General features: G+C 44.3%; 1 protein-coding gene across 1 annotated transcript in view; it reads left to right on the forward strand.

The window, feature by feature from the left end:
- Window positions 1-27,397, forward strand: part of LOC138261557 (uncharacterized) — a 403,078-nt gene that overhangs the window by 238,025 nt on the left and 137,656 nt on the right. Inside the window, exons 7-9 of the mRNA XM_069210617.1 lie at window positions 5,379-5,935; window positions 9,126-9,447; window positions 9,544-9,760. Of these exons, the coding sequence (XP_069066718.1) occupies window positions 5,379-5,935; window positions 9,126-9,447; window positions 9,544-9,760 (1,096 nt within the window). The remainder of the gene's footprint in view (window positions 1-5,378; window positions 5,936-9,125; window positions 9,448-9,543; window positions 9,761-27,397) is intronic.

A 27,397-nucleotide genomic window follows, 5' to 3' on the forward strand; every position in this document is an offset into this window, starting at 1 on the left:
TGAAAGGAGCAGGCCTCACAGCAGTGTTAAACGAATTTAGGAGTTTTACACTACCAGGACATGTAAACTACACAGGCACGTGTCCTAACTTTTGTCTAAACAGCACCCTGCCCGATGGGTTACCTAGGGCCTACCTTAGGGTTGACTTGTAGGTAGAAAAAGGGGAGTTTAAGGCTTGGCAAGTACTTTTAAATGCCAAGTCGAATTGGCATTGAAACTGCACACACAGGCCTTGCAATGGCAGGCCTGAGACATGGTTAAGGGGCTAATTAAGTGGGTGGCACAATCAGTGCTGCAGGCCCACTAGTAGCATTTAACCTGCAGGCCCTGGGCACATATAGTGCACTTTACTAGGGACTTATAAGTAATTAAATAAGACAATTGGGTATGATCTAATGTCGCCATGTTTTAAGGGACAGAGCATATGCACTTAAGCACTGGTTAGCAGTGGTAAAGTGCGCAGAGTCCTAAAACCAGCAAAAACAGTGTCCAAAAAGTGGAGGGAGGCAGGCAAAAAAATAGGGGTGACCATCTTAAGGCTGTCATTGAGAAGAAGACATTAGTAATGTAAGCTGGTTGATAAGGAAATGTAAACATTTTTTGTGGGGTGTAATGCTTCCTGTGAGTCTAAAATCCTTAACCACAGTGGTTTTGGATGGGACATTAACTAGGATAACGATGTGGATCATCCGTTTGCAAGAGTACCTCTTTGAAATAGAATAATTTCCATGCGTCAGGAACAGAACGGCAGTCTGTTTATGTAGATTCGTCTCACCCAAGGTGGGAGAGGCAAAGGTGGAAGAGGATGAGTGGCCAAGGGATAGTGTACGTCTGGTCACCAGAGGAGAGGGGTCTGAAACTGAATGGAAATCGGAGGTATTAAACAATACTATCCTGCTAGGATTCATGAGGCAAATGAGTGGGTTGGAATAGTAAGAAAGTATTGGAAGAATACCTTAAATCGTTTTATCCTTAGTTAGAGAGAAAGTTAGCTGAAAAGAATGATTTGCCCTTTCTGGGCATAGCGCAATTTTCACCTTCATTACGGAGAGGCAAAATAATTGATCTTGCTCCTGATGGTCATATGGGTGTAGGGAAGACATAGGAGAGGGTATAAAAGGATTGTTGGTGTCCAGGCTTAGACTTGTAAGTCAATAGGGTGATACGTGAGTGAGGAAGATGTGGTAATAGAGATAAAGTACTAAAAACCTATACCCCAGCATTACATTGCTAAACTTAACCTGATAAACAATGTAAGAAGTAGTACTGGATATTGTACGCCCGTTAGAGGGAGATCAGGTAACACCCTATCATTTAGTGGACTTACTTTTCAGATGGTCTGAGATAATATGGGTTAACAACAATAGTTCTTTCATTGTGAGTAGGTTCCTAGAAAGGGGTTTCAGCAGAGAGTGGCTACAAAAAGCTCTGTTCTCTTATAATGGGACACCATTGTACTCGAAGAAGGTGGAGATACTTTAAAGTGAATATGGATTCTATCGCCAGACGTGTGTTATATCATTCTGAAACTCATGGGTTTACTTGAGTGATTCAATAAGGTTGTTCAAAGAAAGTATTCAAGTTGCAAGGGCAAATAAGACTGAACTGGAATGAGGTATGCAGAGGAGAATGGTAGCTTATAGGATGTTACTTTGTGAACCATCAGGAAGAAGGCTATTTGAGCTTATGAGCAGGAGTCCTGATAACAGGCTTACTCAAAGTTGTATGAAACGGCACAAGGATTAGTTTAGTGTGTCTGTAGATGATGGATGTATGAGAAAAGAACAGGTAATCTTTGCAAAATGAAAGAACGTAATGATAAGAGAAAGGCTGTTAAGATATGCAAGTTTTTGTAGGGGAAATGTGTAAGGATACAAGCTCAGGGAGGGGTGCCCTGAATAGGAAAAATCCACCAAACCTCTACAAGTGGTAAAGCCGGTGAATAACACTGATGGGAGAATTTGGAACCTAATAATTGTGTGTGCTGCACTCTGGAAGGTGTTTGAGGGTGGGACATGAGAGCTCTGAAAACCCCCCAGAAATCTTTTTAGTTTCTCATAGAATGTGGAAAGAGTTTACTGGGAAACCCAGTTTTTCTGCAGGATTATGTTGCTTTCTGATTTGAGCATCTTTGTCTCCTGCATTGTTATTCTGTACACAAAGTTCTAGATTTTACAGTAAGTTTGTTTTCATTTTGCATATTTATAATTTTCTCTTCTTTGTAGATGGATAGTTTTACTTCATACTTCTCTGTGAAAGAAGATGTGTGGTATTTTGTCATAGTGATCAAGGAAACATTCTATCACGGAATGTGAGGGAGACCCCTTTATGTAGAGATTTCATATTGACTGTTGGTTAAGATACTGCTCTGTAGATGGGATGTATTTAGTGAACCTTATCTACCTGGATTGAGCCTTGCATCCAGTCCCATTTTCCCAAGTGTTATTCACCCTTAATTGTGTTTCAGCCCATGTAAACAGCAGATGTCTCAAAGGTCATCTTAGAAATCCTCACTACAATTAAACGTTTGTAATGCAATGATTGCCAGTCTCACCCAACCAGTAGGTGTCATCATCACAAGAGCATTGCTCACACCAGGTGTTGCCCTGCAGACGCTCAAACATGTCATTGTCAGAGTCCTTCTAAACATATAGGATGTTAATCCAGAGACTTTGGCCAATAAAACACCTTTCTCCTGATAACCTTGCCTAAGACAAACTATGTAAATCGTTGTTAGATCACAGCTCCAGGCACACCTTAATAATAAGGGCCTGCTCAGTAACGTTTGGCCAGTTTATGGGGCCAGCTACAACTCTGTTAAGTATGTCAGGAGCTCTTCGATGCCAGACACCAGGGCCATGCATGTACATTTAATCCATTGGATCTCTTAGCTGCCTTTGAAGCTGTCAGTCATGCTGTACTGAGAAGTGCCCACCAAAGTCAGCAAAAATCTTATGTTATGGCACAATCATGTTTTGGTTCCTTCTCACGAATCTGACCCAACCAAACTCTGTCCTCTGTCCAAAACCTGCAAAATGGCAAGCAAGTTCCTAAGGTCCACTCTTCCCATCTACACTCTTCAACTACTGTGGCTCCACAGGCACACATTGTTGGAACCCACCACATTGAGCACCACATGAATTGCCTTGGGAATCACCACAGAAAAGTCAAAACAGTCAAACATATGAGACTGGTTCTGATCCAGGTGCACAGAAAGAATATGTAAAATGAGGGTATTTTCCTTTCCAGCCTCAGCAAGGCTGTTCCATCATGATCCTCAGAAGGATCACACCATGGGTGACCTGATTGTGGATCAAATGAATCATTAGAAATCAGAAGAAAACATCCCCTGCAACAATCCACCTGGCACAAGTGTTACTATCCATACACAACTAAAGCATTCTGAAGCAGCTCCTTATTGGCGTAGAATGTTTTTATATTTCAGCATTTGCTCTTTAGGGCTTAATAAAGCAACATGAACAGGAAAAGTGGAGTATAGCAAAACCCCAAAAGATGTAATTGTATTTATCATATCATTCTATAACAAATATTCACAATACATAAGAGGTTATGCCAAACAAACCTAAAACAAACTAAAAGGTGGATGAAGGCCTTCCCCTAATTGTGCAAAACAAATATTTCATTAATCATGGCTGAATCTCCATACATACATCACTCATCATATAACACATTGAACTGTATGCCAAGCAAATCTGTTCAATTTGCAAACCATCTCCGTAAATGAGAGTTAAAATAAAAAATCCACTTGTATGTCCCATTACTGACATGATTTCAGTATACTAAGTGCAGAAGTATTTTATAATAAACTTTGTCATCCAGAAGGACGTTGTGTTTACTTTGATGGTTGTTGCATTGCCAGATGTCAGTATTTGTGCTGCTTAGTGCCCCATCACACTTACCTTCAAAGCAATAAGCAACCACTGAGGTGATACTTCTGCACCTTCTTCTTAAAAATGTAATTCTGTGCTTTTATAAATGTGTACATAGGCACAGGGTATGATCAATAGTTTCTTGAGGTCAACCACATAACTTACATTTTCTAGCAGTTTCAGTAATGCCATTACAAGCCTCTTCAAACTAAAGTATTGGCAGAGGAACCCTTTTAGCACTATCTGTGCAGTATTAGAAGTTTAATAATCGTCATCCTTAGTTTGTATGTCAGTTGTGTAGGATGAATTACATTCACTCTGACTCTAGTTTTTAATAAAAGACATTTCCCATTGAAGACACCTGCTATTGTCCTTTACTAGGGAGATATAGATTGCCCCTGGATCTGAATGAAGGTGGGTCAGGGTCTTTAATGAGCTAAAATACAAGCTTTGTTTCTCTAGAGATGAGGGCTTGGTAGTAAATTTGGGTATGATCAAAACACTTTAACATTCTAGCACTGGCTCTGTCATACATCCACACACAGTTTAGAAAAGTCTTATCCACCAGGAACGCTATAGACATAAGGCCTTGTTCTTAATGATTTCAATTTTGCTTGGTAGAAGTATGAAATTCAGTAAACAGACATATTTTACGCTAAGTAAGTCCATTTCATGTTTTAAATTACAAAGCAATGCTGTAGAGCAATACAGTAAAATCAATTTCACTCCTGTGAGCCTGCCTCCTCCCCTTCTCCCTAACACCTCCTCTATGCTCACATTCTCTCAGTTCCTATGACCTGACCCCTGGACACTGGCTCATTGGTCAAGCAAACTTGCTGTACCATGTACACATTATCTCCATTCCCTTGTGTCCTCGGGCTATTACTGTAAGGTGACAACTTGATTCTTGTATTACTTTTCTAAATTAATAAATATTTGAAAAAAATAAACTTGTTTTACATTAGATTTAAAAGCAGCTTCACATTTTGTAAGATGTCATGAATGTCCTAATTCTTCCTACCACTTCTAAGCTTCTCTACATGTGTTTACGAAAATGGGACTTTCGGTCCAAATTTGAGTCACTGTTTACTCCCATTTACAATATACCTTGAAACTTTGTACATTAGTATTATTGGTATACATCTTGCTGACTGCCTAGAGAAGACCATTATTTTTGTGTTATTTTAAAGCATTCTCATGATTAAATATTTTCAGCTGCTTCTACAACAGTTGGAAGCATGTTGGAGTGGTCGCCGGCAAATTCAGATCATCCGTATATGACAAACTATTGCTTGTCTTGCTTCAGTTAGGTAGGAAAGGCCTTCAACACATCGCGAGAAAAGCAGAGGATTTAGACAAAATACACTACCGTTCTCAGTGATTATGTAGCATGCTTTTGTTTAATAATCTGGATAGCTATTATGTTTTGGTTCACTCATTACATTTGATTGTCAATTTTGATAATGTATGTTTGCCTTATTATTGCAGGTGGTGTATCAAGGAAACCTGAAATATCTAGTGGAACAGACAGTCCCCCCGTGCTGCTCATCACTGAGGTGAACCCTGACAACCCTGGTGGACGGGAGAATGCAGAGTTTGTGGAGTTGTTCCATCCTGGTCGTCGTGTGACTAGCTTGGATGGCTATTGGTTGGTGCTGTTCAATGGCAAAAATGGGTTGGCCTATGAGGTGGTGAAATTGTTTGGCTACCGCACTAATGCACAAGGTTACTTTCTGCTGGGCAGCTCAGGTGTCGTACCCAGGCCTGACATTGTTCTTCCTGCCAACACGATCCAAAATGGAGCAGATGCAGTGGCGCTTTACTACAGCCGTTCTGGGGCCTACCGTAAGGGAATGGCTGTGACAGAGGAGGGGTTGGTGGATGCTGTTGTCTATCAGTCACGGGGCTCAGAGAAGGCCGAACGACTACTAAGTGTCCTGACACCAGGCCAAGAAATTCTGCATGAAGATGAAATGTTCAACACTGATGATGAGTCCCTCAGCCGCTGTGACAGCCTTCGTCTCAGAGATCAGAGTAGCTTCCAGGTGCGAAAAAGGAAAGCTATACCTTATGCCTTTTGTTGTTTTCCTTCATTCTGTTTCAGCTCTTTTTCATTCTTCTCTTTAGTTAGGTTTTGTCTTTCCTTCTCTAACTACCATCCTATTTGCTTTTCTTCTTTCTCTATACAGTACTGTCTCCCCTTCCCATATAGGTGAGGGTTGGTGGGAGTGTGCAGAAGGGATTTGCCTACCTTTCATCACTCAGCCACAGAAATGCAGCTGTTGGAATGGAAAAGTCCTCTGCATGGTAAAGGATGTGCACCTTGCCCTGAGCGCCTAACTGTAATGTGTCTGGATCCCTAACAAAGATTTTTGTTGTCATAGTCAAACACGGATCATGTATGTGCTGCATGATCTAGGCTTGTGTCGAGGATTGCTGTCTTGTTGGACTGGGAGGGGCACCCAAAAGTGCTGCCCTCATAGTGGTGGAAGGCTACTGCCTTCAGCAGGAGTTAAGCAGTACAAGCATGGTTAACGCAGCATACCTTGTAGTGATCAGTAGGCGTGAACAGGTCCTTCTTAACCTGTGTCATTGGAGTGAGGCCTACACTTATAAAGTTCTACAGATGTGTGCTTAACTCACCTGTGGCATATATCAGATTAGTGTGAAGTGCCACGCAGAGGTGATGTATGTGCACTGGGTGTATGTGTGCCTGGGAAGGGTGAAATACAGGTATAATGCAGTGTGTGCATGGTGAATGCATGTAGTAGATTTACATTTGCGTGGTACAGTACCTCAAGGATGTAGTGCTGTGCAGTCTGTGCAGAATGTATGTGTAACTGTTATAATACATGAAGGGTGGAGTGCATGCATGGTAAATGCGTAGGCTGGATGTATGAATGCTACAGTACATAAAGGATGCAGTGCTGCACAGTATGTGCAAGTTAAGTGCATATGCTGAATGTATATGTGCCTGTGAGTGGTACAGTACATGGAGGGTACAGTACTGTGCAGTGCGTGAATGCCGCATTCATGCACTGGGTGTATGTATGCCTATCAATAGTAAAATACATGGTGGGCCCTAGAGGTTCCTGGATTTCAATTTGGGAGACCCAGGTCTGCAGGATGAAACGTTGAGTGGAGGTAGAGAGACCCATCAGACAGATTTATGTATTGCTGCATTCCTGTAAGGTGAGTGGGGCATACACTGGGGAGGCGAGGACAAGACCTCCCCTGCATACTTCAGAGGGTTCTCTTTAATTCAGTGAAAGGTTACGAGAAAGGAGCCTGGGCCTGTCTCAGGAAGGAGATAGGGCTGATAAGAGAATCATAAAGAGAGCATTTGAGGCAGCAGGATCCAGTGGGCAGCCCTGTCAAGTTAGCTTCTGTGCAAGGTGTGAGGAATCGACTTCTGCACCGATTAGGTTGTTGCCAGCATGAAGAACTGGGTCATGGACCCCTGTATGCCAAGAGAAGGCCGTCTTGAAGCTTAGCTCTGTCATGCTATGCAGATCGGGCTGATGTCCTGCGTAGTAGTGAGGCGGTGACCTGTATACCCAGAGGGGCCCACCATGTGGTAAGGGCCATAGCTTTGTATGGTAGTATGGCAGTGACCCCTTATGCCTGGAGGGACCGCTATGGATTTAGCTGTTATGCTGCCCTGATCGGCCTGGAGCCCTATGTAGTAGCGAGGCGACAACCCTATATGCCAGGAGGAGCCCGCCTTGGAAAAGACTGCTGTGAAGTGAGTGCTGTAACCATGTGTGGTAGCGTGGCGGTGACCCAGTATGTCTGGAAGGGCTGCTGTGAATTTAGCTGCGTGTTGTGGTGGGCCGATTGGGCCAGAGTTCTGTGTAGTAACTAGGCAAAAACTGAATGCCAGGAGGGGACTGCCTTGGAAAAGACTGCCACGCTGTAAGGGCCATAGCCTTGTGATGTATATTGGCGGGAACCCTGTATGCCAGGAGGGGTAGCGTTGGGACAACTATATGGGAAGGGCCATTCCTGTGTGCAGTAGTGAGGCGGCAACCTTGATTGGGAGGAGGGGCAGCAGTAGAGAATTGTCACTGTGCTGATCGGGCCAAATTCACTCTACAATATGGAATAGTTACCTGTAGAAGTAATTGGTCACCTTGGAACATTTTCTGGATTCAAATGCAGTCCTCCAGCTTCCCTGGACATGAGGAGGTTGTCTAACGTGAACTATCTAAAGAAGAGAAAGAAAGAGACTAGGAAGCCATAACAAGGACAAGTGTCATAAAATGGGGAAAAACAATCTGAAGATAGTGACCACACAGTCACTTTCGGGTTAGGTATCTGATAGACAGATAGAAAGGATACCAAATGGTCGATGCTGCCCAGGAAATCGAGCATTTGCAAAGCAATGGGTCTCACGTTTGCTCCAGTTGGAGCTACTAGCGTTGTAAATTCCTAACTGGACTTTTCTTGCCACATAAACTGAAAATTAAAAGTAAAACAATTGACATAAGCAAGTGGATTCAAAGCGCTACGGCTGCCATGAGCATGAGCACAAAGGAGAGACACAAAAGGAAAAAGAAGTTTTCTTGCAGTCAATCGTATCTGCAAACGTGCAGTTATTCATGTAACAGAGTTGATGGCCAAGGCAGTAACAAAACTATCCCAAGGACGAACAAGTATAAAGCATTTACCAATGATGATAAAGGATTTTTGAAAGACAAGCCCACGAACGAGTGAAAGTGATGGGCGTGCGGTGGGCATACCGAAAAGCCCACATTTCGATTACAACATGTCAGAGCACTTGCGCTCGACCTTAAAAAGAGATAGCGAAGGCAATTCCAGAGCCAACAACTAGATGGCGAAATGATGCACAGAATGGGAATCCATAAACTTCTTCAAGTTGCAAAACTACTTCTACAGGCAATTAACCATTTCATTTCTAATCTGTTGAAAACCTCATAAAGTAGAGCCATTGGTATCTTTTGGATCCTGAAAATCAGTACTGTACATATGTTTGATGTGCATGATCTTATAATGACATAGTTTGGTTAACACAGATTTGTGAGATGATGAGGCAGATTTGTGAGATGAGGAATGAGGTCTGAATAGTATTTCGTCGAGATGAAACTACTTGATTCTGCTTATGATGAGTGGACAATAATGTGGATTGTGCAGTAGAGTATATGTACAGCAGAGTAAATAATGTATAGTCAAGAAATAATTGCACTGCTCATGTTGTTTAAATTTGTTTCCAAGGTGACAAACATGACTCCCTCAGCAGATAATGCCTGCAGATCTCCTAACACACCAGTGACACCACTAAGCCCTAGTCCACCGGCAGCACAAACTGTTACTCCTGACTCTCCTTCTGGTCTTGTCATTAACGAGTTGAGCTTGTTGGATGATCCTGTCCTGTACCAGTTCATTGAGCTGAAGGGAGTCCCTAACACCATTCTGGATGGGCATTCCCTTGTGTTTTTCCAACACGATGGACATGCACTGGCCAACATCCCCCTTCAGGGAAGAGTGCGAGTGGATGGCCTGTATGTCATTGGACTGGATGGAATGCCAGAAGCAGGTAGGATCTATGCTCCAGAGTCACAACTTTAGGTTTTATATACTCCTTTGTGTGATGTACCTCTATTAATTTCTCTCATTCTCTTTTCTCCTTCAGACAGTCCACTGCCCCGTCTCAGGCCAGCCACTGCTTCAGGCCGAAGCACTGGAGCTGTTGCTTTGTACCTTGGTGAGATGAAGGAGTCGTCTGTGGAGGTGACAGCAACACAAAAGGATCTGGTGGATGCTGTTGTTTACACATGGGATTTGTATAGTGTTGGAGACATGCTTAATGTTCTTGGCCCAGAACATCTGATCTCTTACAGTAACCACAGGTTAGTGGCATTTCGTCGGAGGTGGAGAAGTAAAGTAGAAATAGATATAAGCTGGTATACTTGTTTTCCTGTCTCTCTCTTACTGCTTCGGTCTATTTCCATCCTGGTTTCTGCCGTCTACCCTTGGTTCCAGGTGGTTGTTGGGTGCACGGAATGGCTACAAATCACTGAACTGATCAGATACAGCTAATTTAGTGCAAAAGTTGTTTTTGTTGGAACACACGTTTGCGTTCTTGTGTATAAAACTGAACACATTGTACACTGCAGTCTCGATTCTGTGCTCCATGTGGCTGCACATTTGTTGCATTTTTTTTAACTATCTGATGCAGAGGTTGCCCTGTTTGTTCTTTTGTAATTAAGAGCAGGTTTATGAAGTAATTTGATGCTAAAGAGTGCACCAAACCCTGGAAATTCCTCAATTTAAGTCCATCTACATCTCAATTTTAATCCAATTTAAATTAGGGGCTCTCAGAGTTTGTGTGTATAGAGCTCTCATTTTATATATAGACAAAGTTTGCTTGGCCCGTTTGCCAACTTGATAACTCTTATTGAGCACGAGCTCGAAAAGCACCAAAAGTGAACGTATGAATAAAAATCAGGAATGTTTCAAACACTTACGTGCTCGCTAGTTGCGCCCCCGAGTTTTAGGGAAGGCTGATGTTCAACATCACTATCCAGCTAGACTAGTGTCTTCTCAACCGTATTTGTGCTTGGCTTAATCGGTTTGTACATACTTCCTTTTGGATCACTCAATTTCAGCAGCTTCATTTGCATGGTCTTTGTGCTTTAGAATAAACAAAGTTGTCTCTTGTTTAGGTAGGCTCTGCCATTTAGATTAAAGGTCACTGTTGCATGAATAGGTTTTTGAGTTGTGAATTTTGGAAGCTGTAAAATCATCAAATTGTGAAGAAAGAATAAAAAGGCACCTGAGTGAGAGCTGTTTTTTAAACGGCGTGCATGGTAACATGATAATGTATTTGTACATTGCTTCTGAGTGCGTTACATAGCACTGGTAATTGGCATTGATTTTAACTGCATGCATGGTGGCCATCTTGTAATGTAATTGATTTTTCTTAAGCTATATAAAAACCAAGATGACCATACTGCATGGACGCAAGCATGCGCATTGATGGCCATCTTGTATTGGTTTAAAGCCATATAGAAATGGCTGCCTGCCACTGTCTTAGCGGTGGACAGTTGAGGAAGCATAAGTAGCATGAAGGCAAGAGGGCACTGGGGAGAATTTTAGATAAGGGGAGGTGGGATGGGAATGATGTGGGACCCATAGCCAGGGTTATTAGCTTGGTAGCCAACTGCTGCAAACTGATCGAATCTGTCCTTCAATAACTGCTTTCCTGCGGTTCAGAACATATTGATTGTTGATTTCATTATTTTTTGTTGATCATTCATGCATAAAATTCTGTTGGCAAAGATATACTTGTATTTTAACTCAGAGTACAAGAGAACGTAAGTGATTAGAAATTAATATTATGTTGTTTATTTACGTATTGTATTGATGTGTTACTGTATCCATTATAACATGAAAATAAGTCCCCAAAAAATATTTGTTAAAAAAAAAAAGCAACGGCAAAGCTAATAGGTTTCGCCTATACAAATTCTGTTGACTGTCATTTTTTTGTTTTACACATATTGCAGAGCAGTTGAGTTGCTGTGCAAGGTAATTTAAAGTTTAAAAAAATGCTTTGACATGGACAAGAGGCAAAACCCATTGGCTTTGCCAATGCTTGTTTTTTAACAGGACGGTTATCCCTTGAGTTGAGTCAGGTGCGTTGAAGATAGGGATGTGTTGTTTTGTATTTTGATTTATGTTATCATGAACTATTAGTCAACTTCCTTTTTATAATTGTTGTAAAACCTTTGGTAAACCGTGTTCTTTGTGTTAATTTTGTAACCATATTGGCATTGCTATAGACAGAAACACCAAATAAACCATGTTCGGTTTTTTATAAGAATCTAGCGATTACTTGTTAAAGAAGTGCGTACCTCGAGTTCGGACACTCATTTGTGTTTCGCCATCTTATCTATTGTGTGCTAATTTAAATACCTGCTGTGAAGGATTTTGTAGAAGTTGGGTGTCATTTGTCAGTAGACGAAAGTAAGCTGCAAAAGGCATTGCTCAACTTGGTGTGCTTGCCTATTTCCCCCATTCATTAGAGATCGCATTCATGCTCAGCTTGCATATTCTTAAGCAAAAAATGAATTTGTATCTGCACCTTTCAGCCAAAATGACTTCACATCAACCAAGGAGGAGATTACGTTTCAAAGTGGAAAATGAGATATTTCCGTGCAGTATGTAGACATCAGTTGGAATTTTAAAACCAGTGTACAGAAGGGTGAGAAGAGGAAAATGATGGTGCAGGGGATGGGGGAAATATGCATTTTTAAGAAATCATCGCTGAGGTAGTGCTCAAGGTAAAACTGTATACTAAAGAAGCCCACTTTAGCTTAGAAGAACTGATTTGGGTAATTCTGCTCAAAATGTACATCGCAGGACATGGGACAGTGCTACAAGGACTTGTCGTAGGCCATACCGTAACACTGTGGCAGTGTTTTGTGGAAGCAGAGTATACGTTTTCTGACAAATAATTTTCCCTGCAAATCTTTGCCTCACCTATAAAACTGTAGCCGAGTTTGTTTTAGTGACAATTTCAAGCAAATGTAATTTTTTGCAAAAGCATCTTTAGTAGGTATTTTCTGAAGATGCGTGTCCTAGGTGGTAAAAAGGCAACATTTTCTTTTCAAAGTAGTTAAAAGCAACATTTGTTTCCTATCACATTCTGGGACATCTAAGTGGTGATGTACCAGATTTCCTAACCTGGTGTTGATGTCCTGCAGGCGCCCAGATCATCTCTACCAGAACATGGTTGTAATCATTTTTGCTGTCAACTGTTACCAGCACACACTGAAACAATTGGTTTGATGGCATGTGTGGCTGTAGATACACATCTTGTGCCTTCTGCTATTTAGTGTTGGGTCCGGAGTGTTGCAAGTTGTTTTTGTTCAAAGAGTTGTTTTTCAAGTCACAGGATCGAGTGACTCCTTCTTCTCAGTGATACTGTTCATTTGAGTCCTTTGTTAGATTTTCTCTCAGCCGTCTGGTTTGGATGTGCATTTTTCAGTCCGTCTTCAACTTGCTCCGGTCCGAGACTTTCTCCCTGTCTTTTCTATATTCAACAGTATTCTACTTTCGATCGCAGTTTCTGTGCACACGTCAATCTTTCCATCTCGTCCAGTCCAGTTATGACGGCACGCATTTGGGGGCGGGCCCCGCGAGCCTTCGGGCCTAAATACTCGTGGTGTCGAAAAGATTCTGTCCTCTGTTCCACTTGAAGTACCCTTACGCCGATCACCATCAAGTGTGCAACCTGTGCCTCTCACCGGATCATCAAGAGGCCACCTGTAAGGTGTGTTGATCATTTAGATCCAAGAAAACTCTTTATGACCGACAAGCTCGCAGGCTGGATATGGCATGCAGATCTTTAGAAGGCACCCCGGATATTTTTGGCGGAGAACATGCACAGGAAGAAGCCATCTCCATCCACAATTCGGATTACGACATCCAGTATGGCACTGAGAGCCAAGAATTGACCTCAGCACAAGCAGTGGGTGCTGTGGCACCTCCTCCCCCCACAGAAACTCCAAAAGAAGTTCCTACTGAGGTCACTGGACCACCTCTGCAATAAAGCCATGGTTGGTCTTGGAAGGGCGGCTCTGCACCGAAAATTATGAAGACTGCTGCTGTGTCTTCGGCATCGACCTCCTCCACTTTGGTCCGACCTACTATTGGCAAACAATCAGCATGGATTGCATCCGCTTCAAGTCGAGACTCTTCGGAGCCAAGTTCAGCACCGAGAAAGGTCCATCAACCAAAAATTATTTCAAAACCTTTGGGCTCAGGCCTCTCTTCGTCCACGCTCTCACCTATTCAGCCCATACTTTCGACTGTGGACGCAAGACAACGCAGGCTATACATTCAAGAAGGCACAGGGTGAATTGTAGCTTACCCTACTATGACTTTTCTAAGGAAGCTTAATTTTTAGGAGGCACTAGACACCTCACCACCACCTAAAAAGATTTCTAAGGAGAAGGCTACTTCCTCAGATGAGCCTGTTCCTCATCCTCCTCCTCTACCTACTTCACCTCCACCTACCTCTTCTCCTCATTCTCCTGCCTCTCCAGCTGTGGGAGACCTCACTCGACAGGGCTCACTATTGTTTGAAGAGCACTACTTAGGGGACACACAACAGGATCAAGACCTCTGGGATTTTTATGATCTGAACCGGGTCATTAACACTGACCCGGATTAGTATACTGCTAGGCCTTCCCCTCCAGAGGATAGTACCAGCTACCAACAAGCTATTGCTAGGGCAGCTACTTACCATGATGTACCACTACATAATGAACCCATTGAACAATATTTCTTGTTAATTACCCTTACCACCACGCATAGAGACACCCAGTATCTCCCTATGCTTTCAGGGATGATGTGCCATGCAAGTGATATAATTCAAGATTCTGTCCGCTCCAGAATCATAACACCTAGGGTGGATTAAAAATATAAGCCTGCACTTTTGGACCCACCGTTTATCAGGTCACAAGTGCCACCAGAGTCAGTAGTGGCTACTGCCACCAGAAAGATGGCTAATAGGCCACTGTAGACTCTCCTCCACCAGACAAAGAGAGTGAAAAGCTTGATGTGGCAGGCAAGCTGCAAATCATTGGTGTCTTGCCAGTTCGTAAGTCTTACTCTCTAGATACGATAGAGCTCACTGGGACGAAATAGAGGATCTCCTCCAATATCTCCCAGAGGAGCATCGCAAGCACGGGCAACAAATTGTTTAAGAGGGACAAAGAATTGCAAATAATTCAATTTGGTGTGTACTAGATGTTGCAGATACAGCTGCTAGAGGCATAAATACCAGCGTGTTAATGAGGCATGCAATGCTTAGGTGCTCTGGATTTAAGCCAGAGGTACAACAAGCAGTATTAAATACACCTTTCAACAAAGAACATCTTTTTGGTCCTCAAGTTGACTCTACATTATAGAAGTTAAAAGACACGGACACTGCAAAGGCCATGGGGGCTCTTCAGCCCAAGCACAATGGGGATTTTTTTGCCACCCAAAGTATAGACAGGACTATAAATCCTCTACAACATCTGACACCTCCACTTTCCAAAATAAACAAGCCCTTACATCAGAGGCTCCTTTAAAGGTACATTCAGAGACAATCATTTAAGAGGCAGGGGCAAAAACAATATCGCTCGGGGCTCAGCTTCCACAACAAAGCATTGTCTACCTGAAAATGCAAGAACACCAGTTGGGGGGGATGCCTTCAGTACTACTACACAAAGTGGACAGACATAACATTGGACCAGTGGGTCCTCTTCAGTATCCAACATAGTTATTGCTTGGCACTTACTTCGACATCTCCCAACATCCCTCCTCGCACATTCCGGTTATCTCGAGAACACCTTGCTCTCCTCAAAGGAAAGGTACAGTCTCTTCTTCTAAAAGGATTCATACAATCGGTTCCATCCCACTAACACGAAACAGGGGTATACTCACTATATTTCCTAATTCCAAAAAAGGACAGGTCACGCAGGCCCATTTTAGATCTCAGGCCCCTAAATTAATAGATTCTTTCAGAACATTTTCACATGGTTACTCTTTAGGTTGTCATCCCACTCCTTAAACAGGGTGATTTGATAACAGCTCCAGACCTGAAAGATGCATATTTCCACATTCCCATCCACCCTGCGCACAGCACATATCTAAGATTTGTGGTCGCAGGCAAACATTATGAGTTCAAACTCCTCTCTTTTGGGGTATCAGCCGCTCACTGGGCATTCAACAAATGCCTAGCAATTGTCGCACTGCACCTCAGAAGACAGAAGCTTCATGTCTCCTATACCTTGATGACTGGCTTATCAAAGCCAGCACACTACAGCAGTGTCAGTCCCACACCCAGATCGCAGTAAACCTCCTTCACATGTTAGGGTTAGCAACTTGCTAAAGTCTCATCTACAACCCCTTCTGATTCACCCATACCTAGGTGCCATTCTCAGTATGCAACTGGGGCCAACATACCCCAATCCAGTTAGCATACTAAGTTTTCAACATCTTCTTTCTCAGTTTCAAGAGACTCCCACTCCCACAGTCTAAACAGTCATGCATCTTTTAGGGATGATGGCATCCTGCATTGCCATTGTTCCTCTTGCCAGACTCCACATGCGTCCGCTACAACAATGTCTGTCTCGTCAGTGGTCTCAGTCACAGGATCGACTTCAGGATCTAGTATTGATAAACTGCCAAACCTAACACTGTCTTCAATGGTGTAACTCCACCAACCTTTTAAAAGGGAGACCTTTTCAAGACCCTGTGCCTCCGCTCATTTGGACCCCGTATGCATTCTTGACAGGCTGGAGAGCACATCTTCAGTCCAGGGCCTTTGGGATTACATACATCGATCCATGTCCTTGTCCGCACAGACAATATGATAGCAATGTATTATCTACAAAAACAGGGGGTGACACAGATGTTCCAGTAATCACAACTGGCACAAACAATATGGAAATGGGCTCATCACCATCGCTGACCTGCTCAGCAGGATGCATCAACAAGTCCACGAATGGGAACTCCACCCACTGCTTTTTGGAGGGACTACTTTACAGTCTATGCAAAGCATGTGTATATTCAGCCACACATGCCACTGAACAGAAAATGTTACTTATCCAGTAGACATCTGTTCGTGGCATGTAGTGCTGTAGACTTGCATCCGCCCTCCTCCCCGGACACCTACGGCCGTTGCACTTACTGAATAGTTGTATATTTATTTGCTTGTATGTAGATACACTTGCATGGACATCTTTCTCTATACTTCCTTGTCATTCTTCTTTCTCACCCGCCTACGGGAAAACGATCTAACAAAGTACTCAATGCCCATGCGCAGTATCACCAAGACAGGGGAGTCATTCGATCGTGTGACTCGAAAAACATCTGCTTCGACTAAAAACAGTTTTTAACACTCTGGACCAAACACTAGATGGCAGGATAATGCAAAGCATGTGTATCTACAGCACTACATGCCACAAACAGATGTCTACTGTATAAGTAACATTTTCCTTATCCTTAAGGGAAGGCTGGAAAATTACAAACATCTTAAGTCTTTCAGGTGGGAACCAGCCCATATATTTCAGACTCCTGTCTGGTGTTGTGAGGTAAGTGTCACGGCTGCCCCATCTCTCCGCTTCTCCTCATAAAAGCAGTTGAACCCAATGGATCCGTCAGGAGGCCTGACACAAGGAGAGCCCTTTAGATAATACAGTACATACACTCTCACTCTACACATATGATATGATTCTATATTTTAAGGATATCAGGGAGGGACAGGTGGAGATGGCTCAGTTGCTATCAACATTCTGGGCTTTGTCAGGATTCCATATCAATGCAGACAAATCATGGGCCTATTCCTTCCCTGACACCTATGTGGCACCCATGCTACAATTTGGAGACTCACAGATCCAAATGGCCCCACACACCTTCTGCTACCTGGGAATTCAGATATATCATGAAAGTCAAGACCTGCAGGGGTGTGGAATTGATTAATATATTAACTTTTCTACGGGACCGATTGCTTCATATATGTTCTTGTTCTGTAAAAAAAAAGAATCAACTTGTCCCTATGGTGCCACATAGTGCAGCAATGCATTTTGGCAGCATTTTCATTATATAGGTGTTCTGATAATAACCTCTCTGGTAATGCCAGGGCTCATAGTATAGTACATTTTTTATTACTAGCAATTCCCTTATTTTGCTATCTTTCCACAGATCTGCATACTGGGGCTGGAGATAACAGAAAGCATTAGTTCAGGTTTTGGAATGCCCTTTTGCATCCGTGCAAACCTAACTTTTGTTGTTTTCAGGTTTTTTACCAGCTCTTTTGTAATTTTTTCTCACACAGAGAAAGGTTGGAAATTTACTCCTGCCAAGGGCAGAAGCAAAGCCTCTTCCAGGGTGTGGGATAAAAGTAGTTAGAGGAAAGAACTTGTAAATGTTCAACAGATTTTCGTATGAGCATATTTACACATGTATATTTGCTTGTGGTAAAACACAGTTCATAAACATTTCTAGGAGTACAATGTCCTGGCCTTACTTCTGTAAATTCTTGTGAATTCATGGAAGGTATAAATCTGCACTAATGCAAGGACATACACTATGGGTTCTCTTCTGTGACTTTCTTTGACAAGTGGCCCCTATAAGGTCTGGCAATAACCAAGACCTTTTTTTTTTTTTTTGGTACTAAAATTCTATCTCTTTCTGTATCTTTCTATCAGTGGGCATCCTGTTTTAAAAAAAGAAGCATATTAGAACACAAAGTAATTTTGTTCAGTGCCAGAAACTACTGTGAAAATATTTTTGATTGTTTAGAATTTTTGTTATAATGTTTAGGGACTAGCAGCTCCCACAACAATAAGGTTTTTAAAACAATCATGTAAAAACAAGACACGCATTGAAAAAGCCAAAAGGCCAACCACTAATGTTGACGAATTGTCTTTACCAATGCTTGTTTATTTTTATGCTTCCCCTAATCTTGTTAAAACTGGGTACACTGACTCTCCAGTATGAAAATGTATTGGAAATACTAGCATGCATCAATACATTTTACTAAATTATGCTTCAAAGAAATATCACCTAAAATGTCACAGTAGTTTAGCAAAACCACGTTTTCACTTGCATTTTTTTACAACATTCTATTTTGAAAGCAAATAATTATCAGTCTTGATTTCAAGTTTCTGTAAATATTTGCATCTAATTAGAGAGCATTCTGGGAGCATTATACATAGGTTGATATTCTTGAACTTTGCAAACATGCATACACGTTTTTATACTGGAACCACTATCAATAGTGCGGACCAAGCTTACATTTCCTTAGAGCGCACACCTTAATAATATAGGCTTTGTATTAATGAACAATAAATACAAGTTTGAACAGCATTAACATATAGACACCAATATTAACTGCAGAGAGTGCCTTTCTGTGGTCCATATTGCAGTGTAAACTGGCTGCCAAAGTGTTTGTGCTGTAAGGAGTTGGGCCTACTTGTCCCAAGGACAAAATAACTATGAAAACTTGTTGACCTTGACCCCAAACAGTATGTCCTGTGCATCGGGCTATAGGAATTCCACACCCCTGTCAGACCTCATGGAATGTAACCTTATATGTACGATCAATGCAATTAAATTCCAGGTGGCCTTCTGAATCCCATTACTTCTATCAATACCAGGCCACCTGGCCCTGGCGAATATAGTGATATTGCAGCGCTTACTGTATCACTTTGTGCACTTACCAATTATAATGCCAACATGAGTGTTCAAACTGTTAAATACTATAATGCTTGATTTCATATGTGGTAATGGGTGCCAAAGAGTCAGTCTAGCGAAATTACAATTACTGACGTATAAGGGTGATATGGGGGCCCCAGACTTTAAGGCCTATTGTAGAGCCAGACAACTACAGTGGCTGTCCTACTGCTTAGATGGACATAACCTACCCGAAATCGGTTACACAACAGTCAACTTAATAGAGGTCTACTATGTAGGCTGAAATGTCCAGGTGTCCCACCACTGCCCACAGGTTCATTTCTGCTGTGAATTGCCCTAACCTGCTGGAAGATGGCAATGAAATACACTGCTTCCCAGGTGCCCTTTGCGCCGACTATCCCGTTATGTGGTTTGCCTACATCATCTGGCACCCTACCAATGCATAGGCTGAGTCCCTGGGAACAGGCAGGAGTAACTACTGTAGGTGCATTATTTGTAGATGGCACATTAATGTCACACACTGATTTTGTACATGAGCACGGGCTGCCAGAAATGCTATTCTTAACATACGCCAGTGTTCTCTGGTACGTTTGTAAGTACTGGCAGCAGTTGGATAAGAATCTATGGCGCATGGGTTTCTTCAAGCACTTCATACCATGGGACACGGTAGACACCTCATAAGGTGGCTCTACCGGGGACCACCTTATGACACCACTTGCTCCACTGATAGATAAATGGGAGGCTGATATTGCAAAGGTGTACACTGATCAGGAGTGAGCTTGTTTATTGGAATACCCTAAGAAAATCTCTTGTAATTTAAGATTCAAATTCATACTCTTCTCCATACTACGAAGAGCACATAGAATTAATAAAATGTTCCCCAGGTCATCGACGACACGTCCCTATTGTCATGCCCAAGAAGCTGATGCAATGTACATGTTACAGACTTGTCCTCTGCTGTCCGGTTACTGGAGGGGAATCGCTGGAGCACTGGTGGAACTGGTGGGCCTCCAACAATGGGACGCACTGGGACAATGTCTATTGGGGTTGAATGTGTGGCCTAAATGCTCTAAGGTAGTAGCTTCTTCACAAACTTGGCACTACTGTTAGTAAAAAAGGTTAATCACAAAAAGCTGGAAATCCCCACTGACCCCTAAGGTCCATGTATGGTGCAAAGCGGTATCACACTGGGGACAGGCTGAAAGTGAGCCAACATGGCAAGAAGAATACAGGGGCATTTGTAAGACACCCAATGGAATGGGACACATTACTAGAGAGATTTAATGCTCAGGCATTGGAAACTGGGGAAAAGGATTAACTGGATCAACCAGGGAGATTCGCTATCAGGGTGGCCCCACTGCTCATGACATCTCTCCTATGACAGTTACACATAAGGTATTCACCCTCAAATCTATCCTTCATTTTCTGTCCCAAAGATGGTGGCATGTACCCGTAGACTGCCATGTAATTTCAACCATAGCTTAGTTGTACCCTCCTATAATGTCTGAATGACACATGGAGCTCTCACGCATCCCCCTAAATACTTATACTGACTATTCAATAGTTGTCAAGTCCTGGTTACTAAAGGGATTGAGTTGTGTGTGGGGGGGGGGGGGTTAAGGAGGTTCTGTTGCATACTGTAGGAAATGTTTCTCACTTTTCATAACCAGTGTCTGTATGATGAGGGTGTGACACTGACAAGATGATCTAACGCATTATATGAACAATTGCGATTACATGTTATGTCACAAATGCTATAAAGTTTGTTAAAAAGAGACTTTCATGTGATAGAAAAATGGGCTGTACACTACGCATACTTGTAGGATCAAGCTGAGATGATCTATCTTCTGTCCCAGGATTAGGGTTGGATTGGGCCCCAGCTAACTAGAGCAAAACGTGCTGCCATAGACCTTTCCCCTGTCACCAAACAAAAACAACTCCATTTTGATCAAGTTCATTATGATCCATTTGGAAATTAATGGAGCCACTGAAAGCAAATCCTCCCATTAATCTTGTTTTCAAGGGCAGACATGTCATTGTCTGTATGAACTTATTAAGAAATCCAGATGAAGCAACTAAGGCTCCCAACGGAAGAATATACAACTTAAATTATAGAGGCAATAACCCAATTGCTGAACTCCATCAGAAAAAAACTGTGCTTACCCCCACATAGAACTGCTACAGATAGCATAGAGAATTTGATGCTACAAGGTGTCAGTGTAGGAAGGTAGCCTCTTTCTAGCCTTGTTACCCCCACTTTTGGCCTGTTTGTGAGTATATGTCAGGGTGTTTTCACTGTCTCACTGGGATCCTGCTAGCCAGGACCCCAGTGCTCATAAGTGTGTGGCCTATATGTGTTCCCTGTGTGGTGCCTAACTGTATCACTGAGGCTCTGCTAACCAGAACCTCAGTGTTTATGCTCTCTCTGCTTTCTAAATTTGTCACTGCAGTCTAGTGACTAAATTTACCAATTCAGGCTAGTGACTAAATTTACCAATTCTCATTGGCACACTAGTACACCCATATAATACTCTTGTATATGGTACTTGGGTACCCAGGGTATTGGGATTCCAGGAGATCCCTATGGGCTGCAGCATTTCTTTTGCCACCCATAAGGAGCTCAGACAATTCTTACACAGGCCTGCCAGTGCAGCCTGAGTGAAATAACGTCCACGTTATTTCACAGCCATTTTTCACTGCACATAGGTAACTTATAAGTCACCTATATGTCTAACCCTCGCTTGGTGAAGGTTGGGTGCCAAGTTACTTAGTGTGTGGGCACACAGGCACTAGCCAAGGTGCCGCCACATCGTTCAGGGCAATTTCCCCAGACTTTGTGAGTGCGGGGACACCATTGCACATGTGCACTATACATAGGTCACTACCTATGTATAGCGTCACAATGGTAACTCCGAACATGGCCATGTAACATGTCTAAGATCATGGAATTGTCACCCCAATGCCATTCTGGTATTGGGGGGACAATTCCATGATCCCCCTGGGTCTCTAGCACAGAACCCGGGTACTGCCAAACTGCCTTTCCGGGTTTTCCACTGCAGCTGCTGCTGCTGCCAACCCCTCAGACAGGATTCTGCCCTCCTGGGGTCTGGGTAGCCCCGGCCCAGGAAGGCAGAACAAAGGATTTCCTCTGAGAGAGGGTGTTACACCCTCTCCCTTTGGAAATAGGTGTGAAGGGCTGGGGAGGAGTAGCCTCCTGCAGCCTCTGGAAATGCTTTGATGGGCCCTGATGGTGCCCATCTCTGCATAAGCCAGTCTACACTGGTTCAGGGATCCCCCAGCCCTGCTCTGGCGCGAAACTGGACAAAGGAAAGGGGAGTGACCACTCCCTTGACCAGTACCTCCGAGGGGAGGTGCCCAGGGCTCCTCCAGTGTGTCCCAGACCTCTGCCATCTTGGAAACAGAGGTATTGGGGGCACACTGGACTGCTCTGAGTGGCCAGTGCCAGCAGGTGACGTCAGAGACACCCTCTTATAGGCTCTTACCTCTCTTGGTAGCCAATCCTCCTTTCTTGGTAGCCAAACCTCCTTTTCTGGCTATTTAGGGTCTCTCCTCTGGGGTATTCTTCAGATAACAAGTGCAAGAGCTCACCAGAGTTCCTCTACACTTCCCTCTTCGACTTCTGCCAAGGATCGACTGCTGACTGCTCCAGGACGCCTGCACAACCGCAACAAAGTAGCAAGACGACTACCAGCAACATTGTAGCGCCTCATCCGGCCGGCTTTCTCGACTGTTTCCTGGTGGTGCGTGCTCTGGGGGCTGTCTGCCTTCACCCTGCACTGGAAGCCAAGAAGAAATCTCCAGTGGGTCGATGGAATCTTCCCCCTGCTAACGTAGGCACCAAGAGACTGCATCACCGGTCCTCTGGGTCCCCTCTCATCCTGACGAGCGTGGTCCCTGGAACACAGGAACTCTATCCAAGTGATTACCACAGTCCAATGATCCTTCAGTCCAAGTTTGGTGGAGGTAAGTCCTTGCCTCCCCACACTAGACTGCAAACCTGTGTACTGCGTGATTTGCAGCTGCTCCGGCTTCTGCGCACTTCTCCAAGGATTTCTTTGTGCACAGCCTAGCCTGGGTCCCTAGCACTCCGTCCTACAGTGCTCAACCCTCTGAGTTGGACGCTGACGTTGTGGGACCCTCCATTGTGACTCTGAGCCAGCTCCGGCTCACAAATCTTCTAAGTGCCTACTCTGGTACGTCTGTGGGTGCTGCCTGCTTCTGTGGGGGCTCTCTGAGTTGCTGAGCGCCCCCTCTGTCTCCTCCAAGGGGTGACATCCTGGTCCTTCCTGGTCCCCAGCAGCAGTCAAAAACCTCTACTGCGACCCTTGCAGCTAGCAAGGCTTGTTTGCGGTATTTCTACGTGGGACATCTTCCATCCAAAGGAGAAGTTCCTAGCTCTCTTCGTTGTTGCCGAATCCTAAGCTTCTTCCATCCGGAGGCAGCTTCCTTGCACCTTCATCCGGGGTTTCCTGGGCTCCTGCCCCCCCGGGCACTATCGCAACTCTTGGACTTGGTCCCCTTGCCTTGCAGGTCCTCAGGTCCAGGAATCCGTCTTCAGTGCTTTGCTGGTGTTTGTGGTCCTTGCAGAATCCCCCTATCACGACTATTGTGTTCTATTGGGGTAGTAGGTGTAATTTACTCCTACTTTTCAGGGTCTTGGGGTAGGGTATCTTGGACAACCTGACTGTGTTTTCTTACAGTCCCAGCAGCCCTCTACAAGCTCCCATAGGTCTGGGGTCCATTCGTGATTCCCATTCCACTTTTGGAGTATATGGTTTGTGTTGTCCCTAGACCTATGTTTACCTAGTGCATCCTATTGTAATTCTACACTGTTTGCATTACTTTTCTTACTATTACTTACCTGTTTTGGGTTTGTGTACATATGACTTGTGTATATTACTTACCTTCTAACTGAGGGTACTCATTGATATACTTTTGGCATATTTTCATAAAAATAAAGTACCTTTATTTTTAGTAACTCTGTGTATTGTGTTTTCTTGTGACATTGTGCTATATGATATAAGTGGTGTAGTAGGAGCTTTGCATGTCTCCTAGTTCAGCCTAAGCTGCTTTGTCATAGCTACCTTCTATCAGCCTAAGCTGCTAGAAACACCTCTATTCTACTAATAAGGGATAACTGGACCTGGCACAGGATGTAAGTACCACAAGGTACCCACTATAAGCCAGGCCAGCCTCCTACAGTCAGATGCAGCTAAAATATCTACCAGTATGAATGCATGGTAACCTCTCCCATTTACTGGCCATCTCAGGTCATCGTGCAGGAGCACAAAGATCGACAAGCCATGCATCTTTGGCCTGAAAAAGACCTGCAGACTTCCACAAGATGATTTCTCAAGCTAAACACCATGCGCCTCATTTCAACCCTGGTGTCACCGACCGGCAGGGTTAAAGTGGCATTCGTACCGCCAACAGGCTGGCGGTACGAAATGCCATATTATGACCGCGGCGGTACCACCGCGGTCACACCACCGGGACTGGCAGTTTTCCGCCATGGATGTCCCAGTGGGCGCAATCCGCCAGGGCAGTGCTGCAAGCAGCGCTGCCTGGGGATTTTGACTCCCCTTACCGCCAGCCTGTCCATGGCAGTAGACACCGCCATGGAAAGGCTGGCGGTAAGGGGACTCGCGGGGCCCCTGTGGGCCCCTGCACTGCCAGTGCACTTGGCATGGGCAGTGCAGGGTCCCCCAGGCACCGCTCCATCGCGATTTCCACTGTCTGCTTGGCAGGCAGTGGAAAGCGCAACAGGTGCTGCTGCACACGCCGCACCGCCACATTGCCGCCGGCTCCATTAGGAGCCGGCGGCAATGTTACGGTCCACATCCCTGCTGGACCGGCGGGCGGAAACTTTGTTGAAACTCTGATGGTGAAATGCGTCCGGTGGGTTTGTGGCCGCATAGGCGGCCCAACCAGCCGCCCACCAAGGTTGAAATGAGGGCCATAGTCTGCTCCTTGATGGCAAGCTTAAAAGTTTTGAATGGAAAAGGTAAGCTTGAAATGAACTGAAAATTGACTGTTAAGAAATGGTGAATTGTAAGTTTGAGTTTTGTAAGAGATCTGCACAAGTACTGACTCCACAATATTGATGTGCTTTATATCATTAAGGTAAGTAGATATGGTTTGGTGCCTACAACCAGTGGCTCTGGAAGATCCACCATTTTGTGAGTCCGTCGCTACAGTGATTGCAGGGTTTTTTGAGCAGAACGCTGACACTGTGAGGGCAAGATTCACTGAATGGGAAGCATTCAAAGTGACATGAAGAGGACGCTGTATGGAGATATGCTGGAACAAATGAAAGCAGTTAAACACTGACATACTGTGTATTGAAAAGAAATTGCTTTATTTGGAGACTGAGTCAATGACTAGCCCATCTAGTGGCCGAAAATTAGCGAAGGCACAGAGAGAACGCGCCACTCTACTCGAGCACTTGCAGTGCCACAATTGCGCTGTCCATTCGGCCAAAACACATGCCACAACGGACATAGCCAGCTTGCTTTTGGCTTGGTTGAATCCACAGGACTGACCAAGCAGTTTGATTGCCACATTACGTTCCTCCATGTGACACTTACTGTAATGCAACATGAAATACACCAAGATTAGACAAGCCACTACACCTCGCTATATCGGTCAACCTCTGAGGCCACACTGAAAGCCATAGATTCCTTTCTAGCTACAACACCCTTTCCCTCCCTTACTCAAGAACAAAAGATGTAACTAGAAGACTCGATCGTGCCCCTTGAAATATGTGAGGCAGTAAGAACATTGAAGACTGACAAGACCCCAGGGCTGGATAGTCTTCGGGCAGAATTCTTAAAGGCTTACACCGCACTTCTCACACCCTAATTACAATCCCTTTATGCCAAGGCGCTAGAAACATCTCGACGTGCAGACTCCCTCCGTGAGACGATCCTTGTCTCATTGCTGAAAACCAATAGAGACCCTACAGCTGTACCAGCCTGCGGATCGTGGAAGAGTGGTGATCCCCAACTTTGAACTCTATTATTAAGCATCATAACTTCAATGAGTTGCAAGATGATTTGCAGCACTGCTGCTCACTGACACTGCTACAGTACTACCGGCCTGGACTCTAGATAACGTCCTTCTGCTGTCCTACCCCTGTGCCCGACCCTCACAACCCCATCCAGCCCTGTACTGATAAAACAATATCTCATATGTGGGATATGTGTATATTGGGTCTATACCGCAGAAGCAAAAAACATAAAGTTACGCCCCGCTTGATCAATCTAGAACTAGCAAAATCTTTACGTTCGATGGCATCTGTCGCTGTAGATACACATGGTATGCATGAGCTCGCCATCTGGTGTTGGGTCGGAGTGTTACAAGTTGTTTTTCTTCGAAGAAGTGTTTTCGAGTCACGGGACCGAGTGACTCCTCCTTCTGTGCTCATTGCGCATGGGCGTCGACTCCATCTTCGATTGTTTTCTTTCCGCCATCGGGTTCGGACGTGTTCCTGTCGCTCCGAGTTTCGGAACGGAAAGATAGCTGAAAACGGAAGATTTTCGACGGTATCGTTGCGATCCGGTTAGAGATAGACACATACGACGACGCGTTGAACATCGAAGCGCTTCGGTGCCCTTCGGGGTAGATTTCGGCACCCCGTCGGGGCCTAGTCGGCCCGACCGCGTGGAGGACAACGCCGATGGAACGGACCCCGTTTCGATTCTGCCCCGAATGCCACAACAAATATCCTTATACGGACCTACACTCGGTCTGTAATCTGTGCCTGTCACCCGAGCACAGCGAAGAATCCTGTGAGGCCTGTCGGGCGTTCCGGTCCCGAAAAACTCTGCGCGACCGTCGAGCGAGAAGACTGCAGATGGCGTCCACGCCAAAAGAGCGTCGACAGTTCGAGACAGAAGAGGAACAGGAGGAATCCTTTTCCATCCAGGATTCAGACTCCGACGAGCTACACTCTACAAGAACTGTGAGTAAGACGTCGAGATCAAACCTTAAAAAAGGAAAGAAGGCCCAGGGGACGCCACTGCCAACCGGCCATGGCTCCACCCAAATTCTCGGTGACCAACAATCGGCACCGAAAAAGGCCCATTCAGTGTCGAGATCGTCCGACTCCGGTCGAGACACCGGCACGCAGCCTCCTCGAGACCGAGAGAGTGCTAAACAGAAGCATCGACACCGAGAGTTCGGTGTCGACACGGATCGACGCCGAGACAGTGGCGCCGAAGACCATAGAGGCCAAGAATTTTCGGCACAGAAAAAGAGGAAGGTTACCTCGG

Source organism: Pleurodeles waltl, chromosome 10, assembly GCF_031143425.1.
Source record: "Pleurodeles waltl isolate 20211129_DDA chromosome 10, aPleWal1.hap1.20221129, whole genome shotgun sequence".
Lineage (NCBI taxonomy): Eukaryota > Metazoa > Chordata > Amphibia > Caudata > Salamandridae > Pleurodeles > Pleurodeles waltl.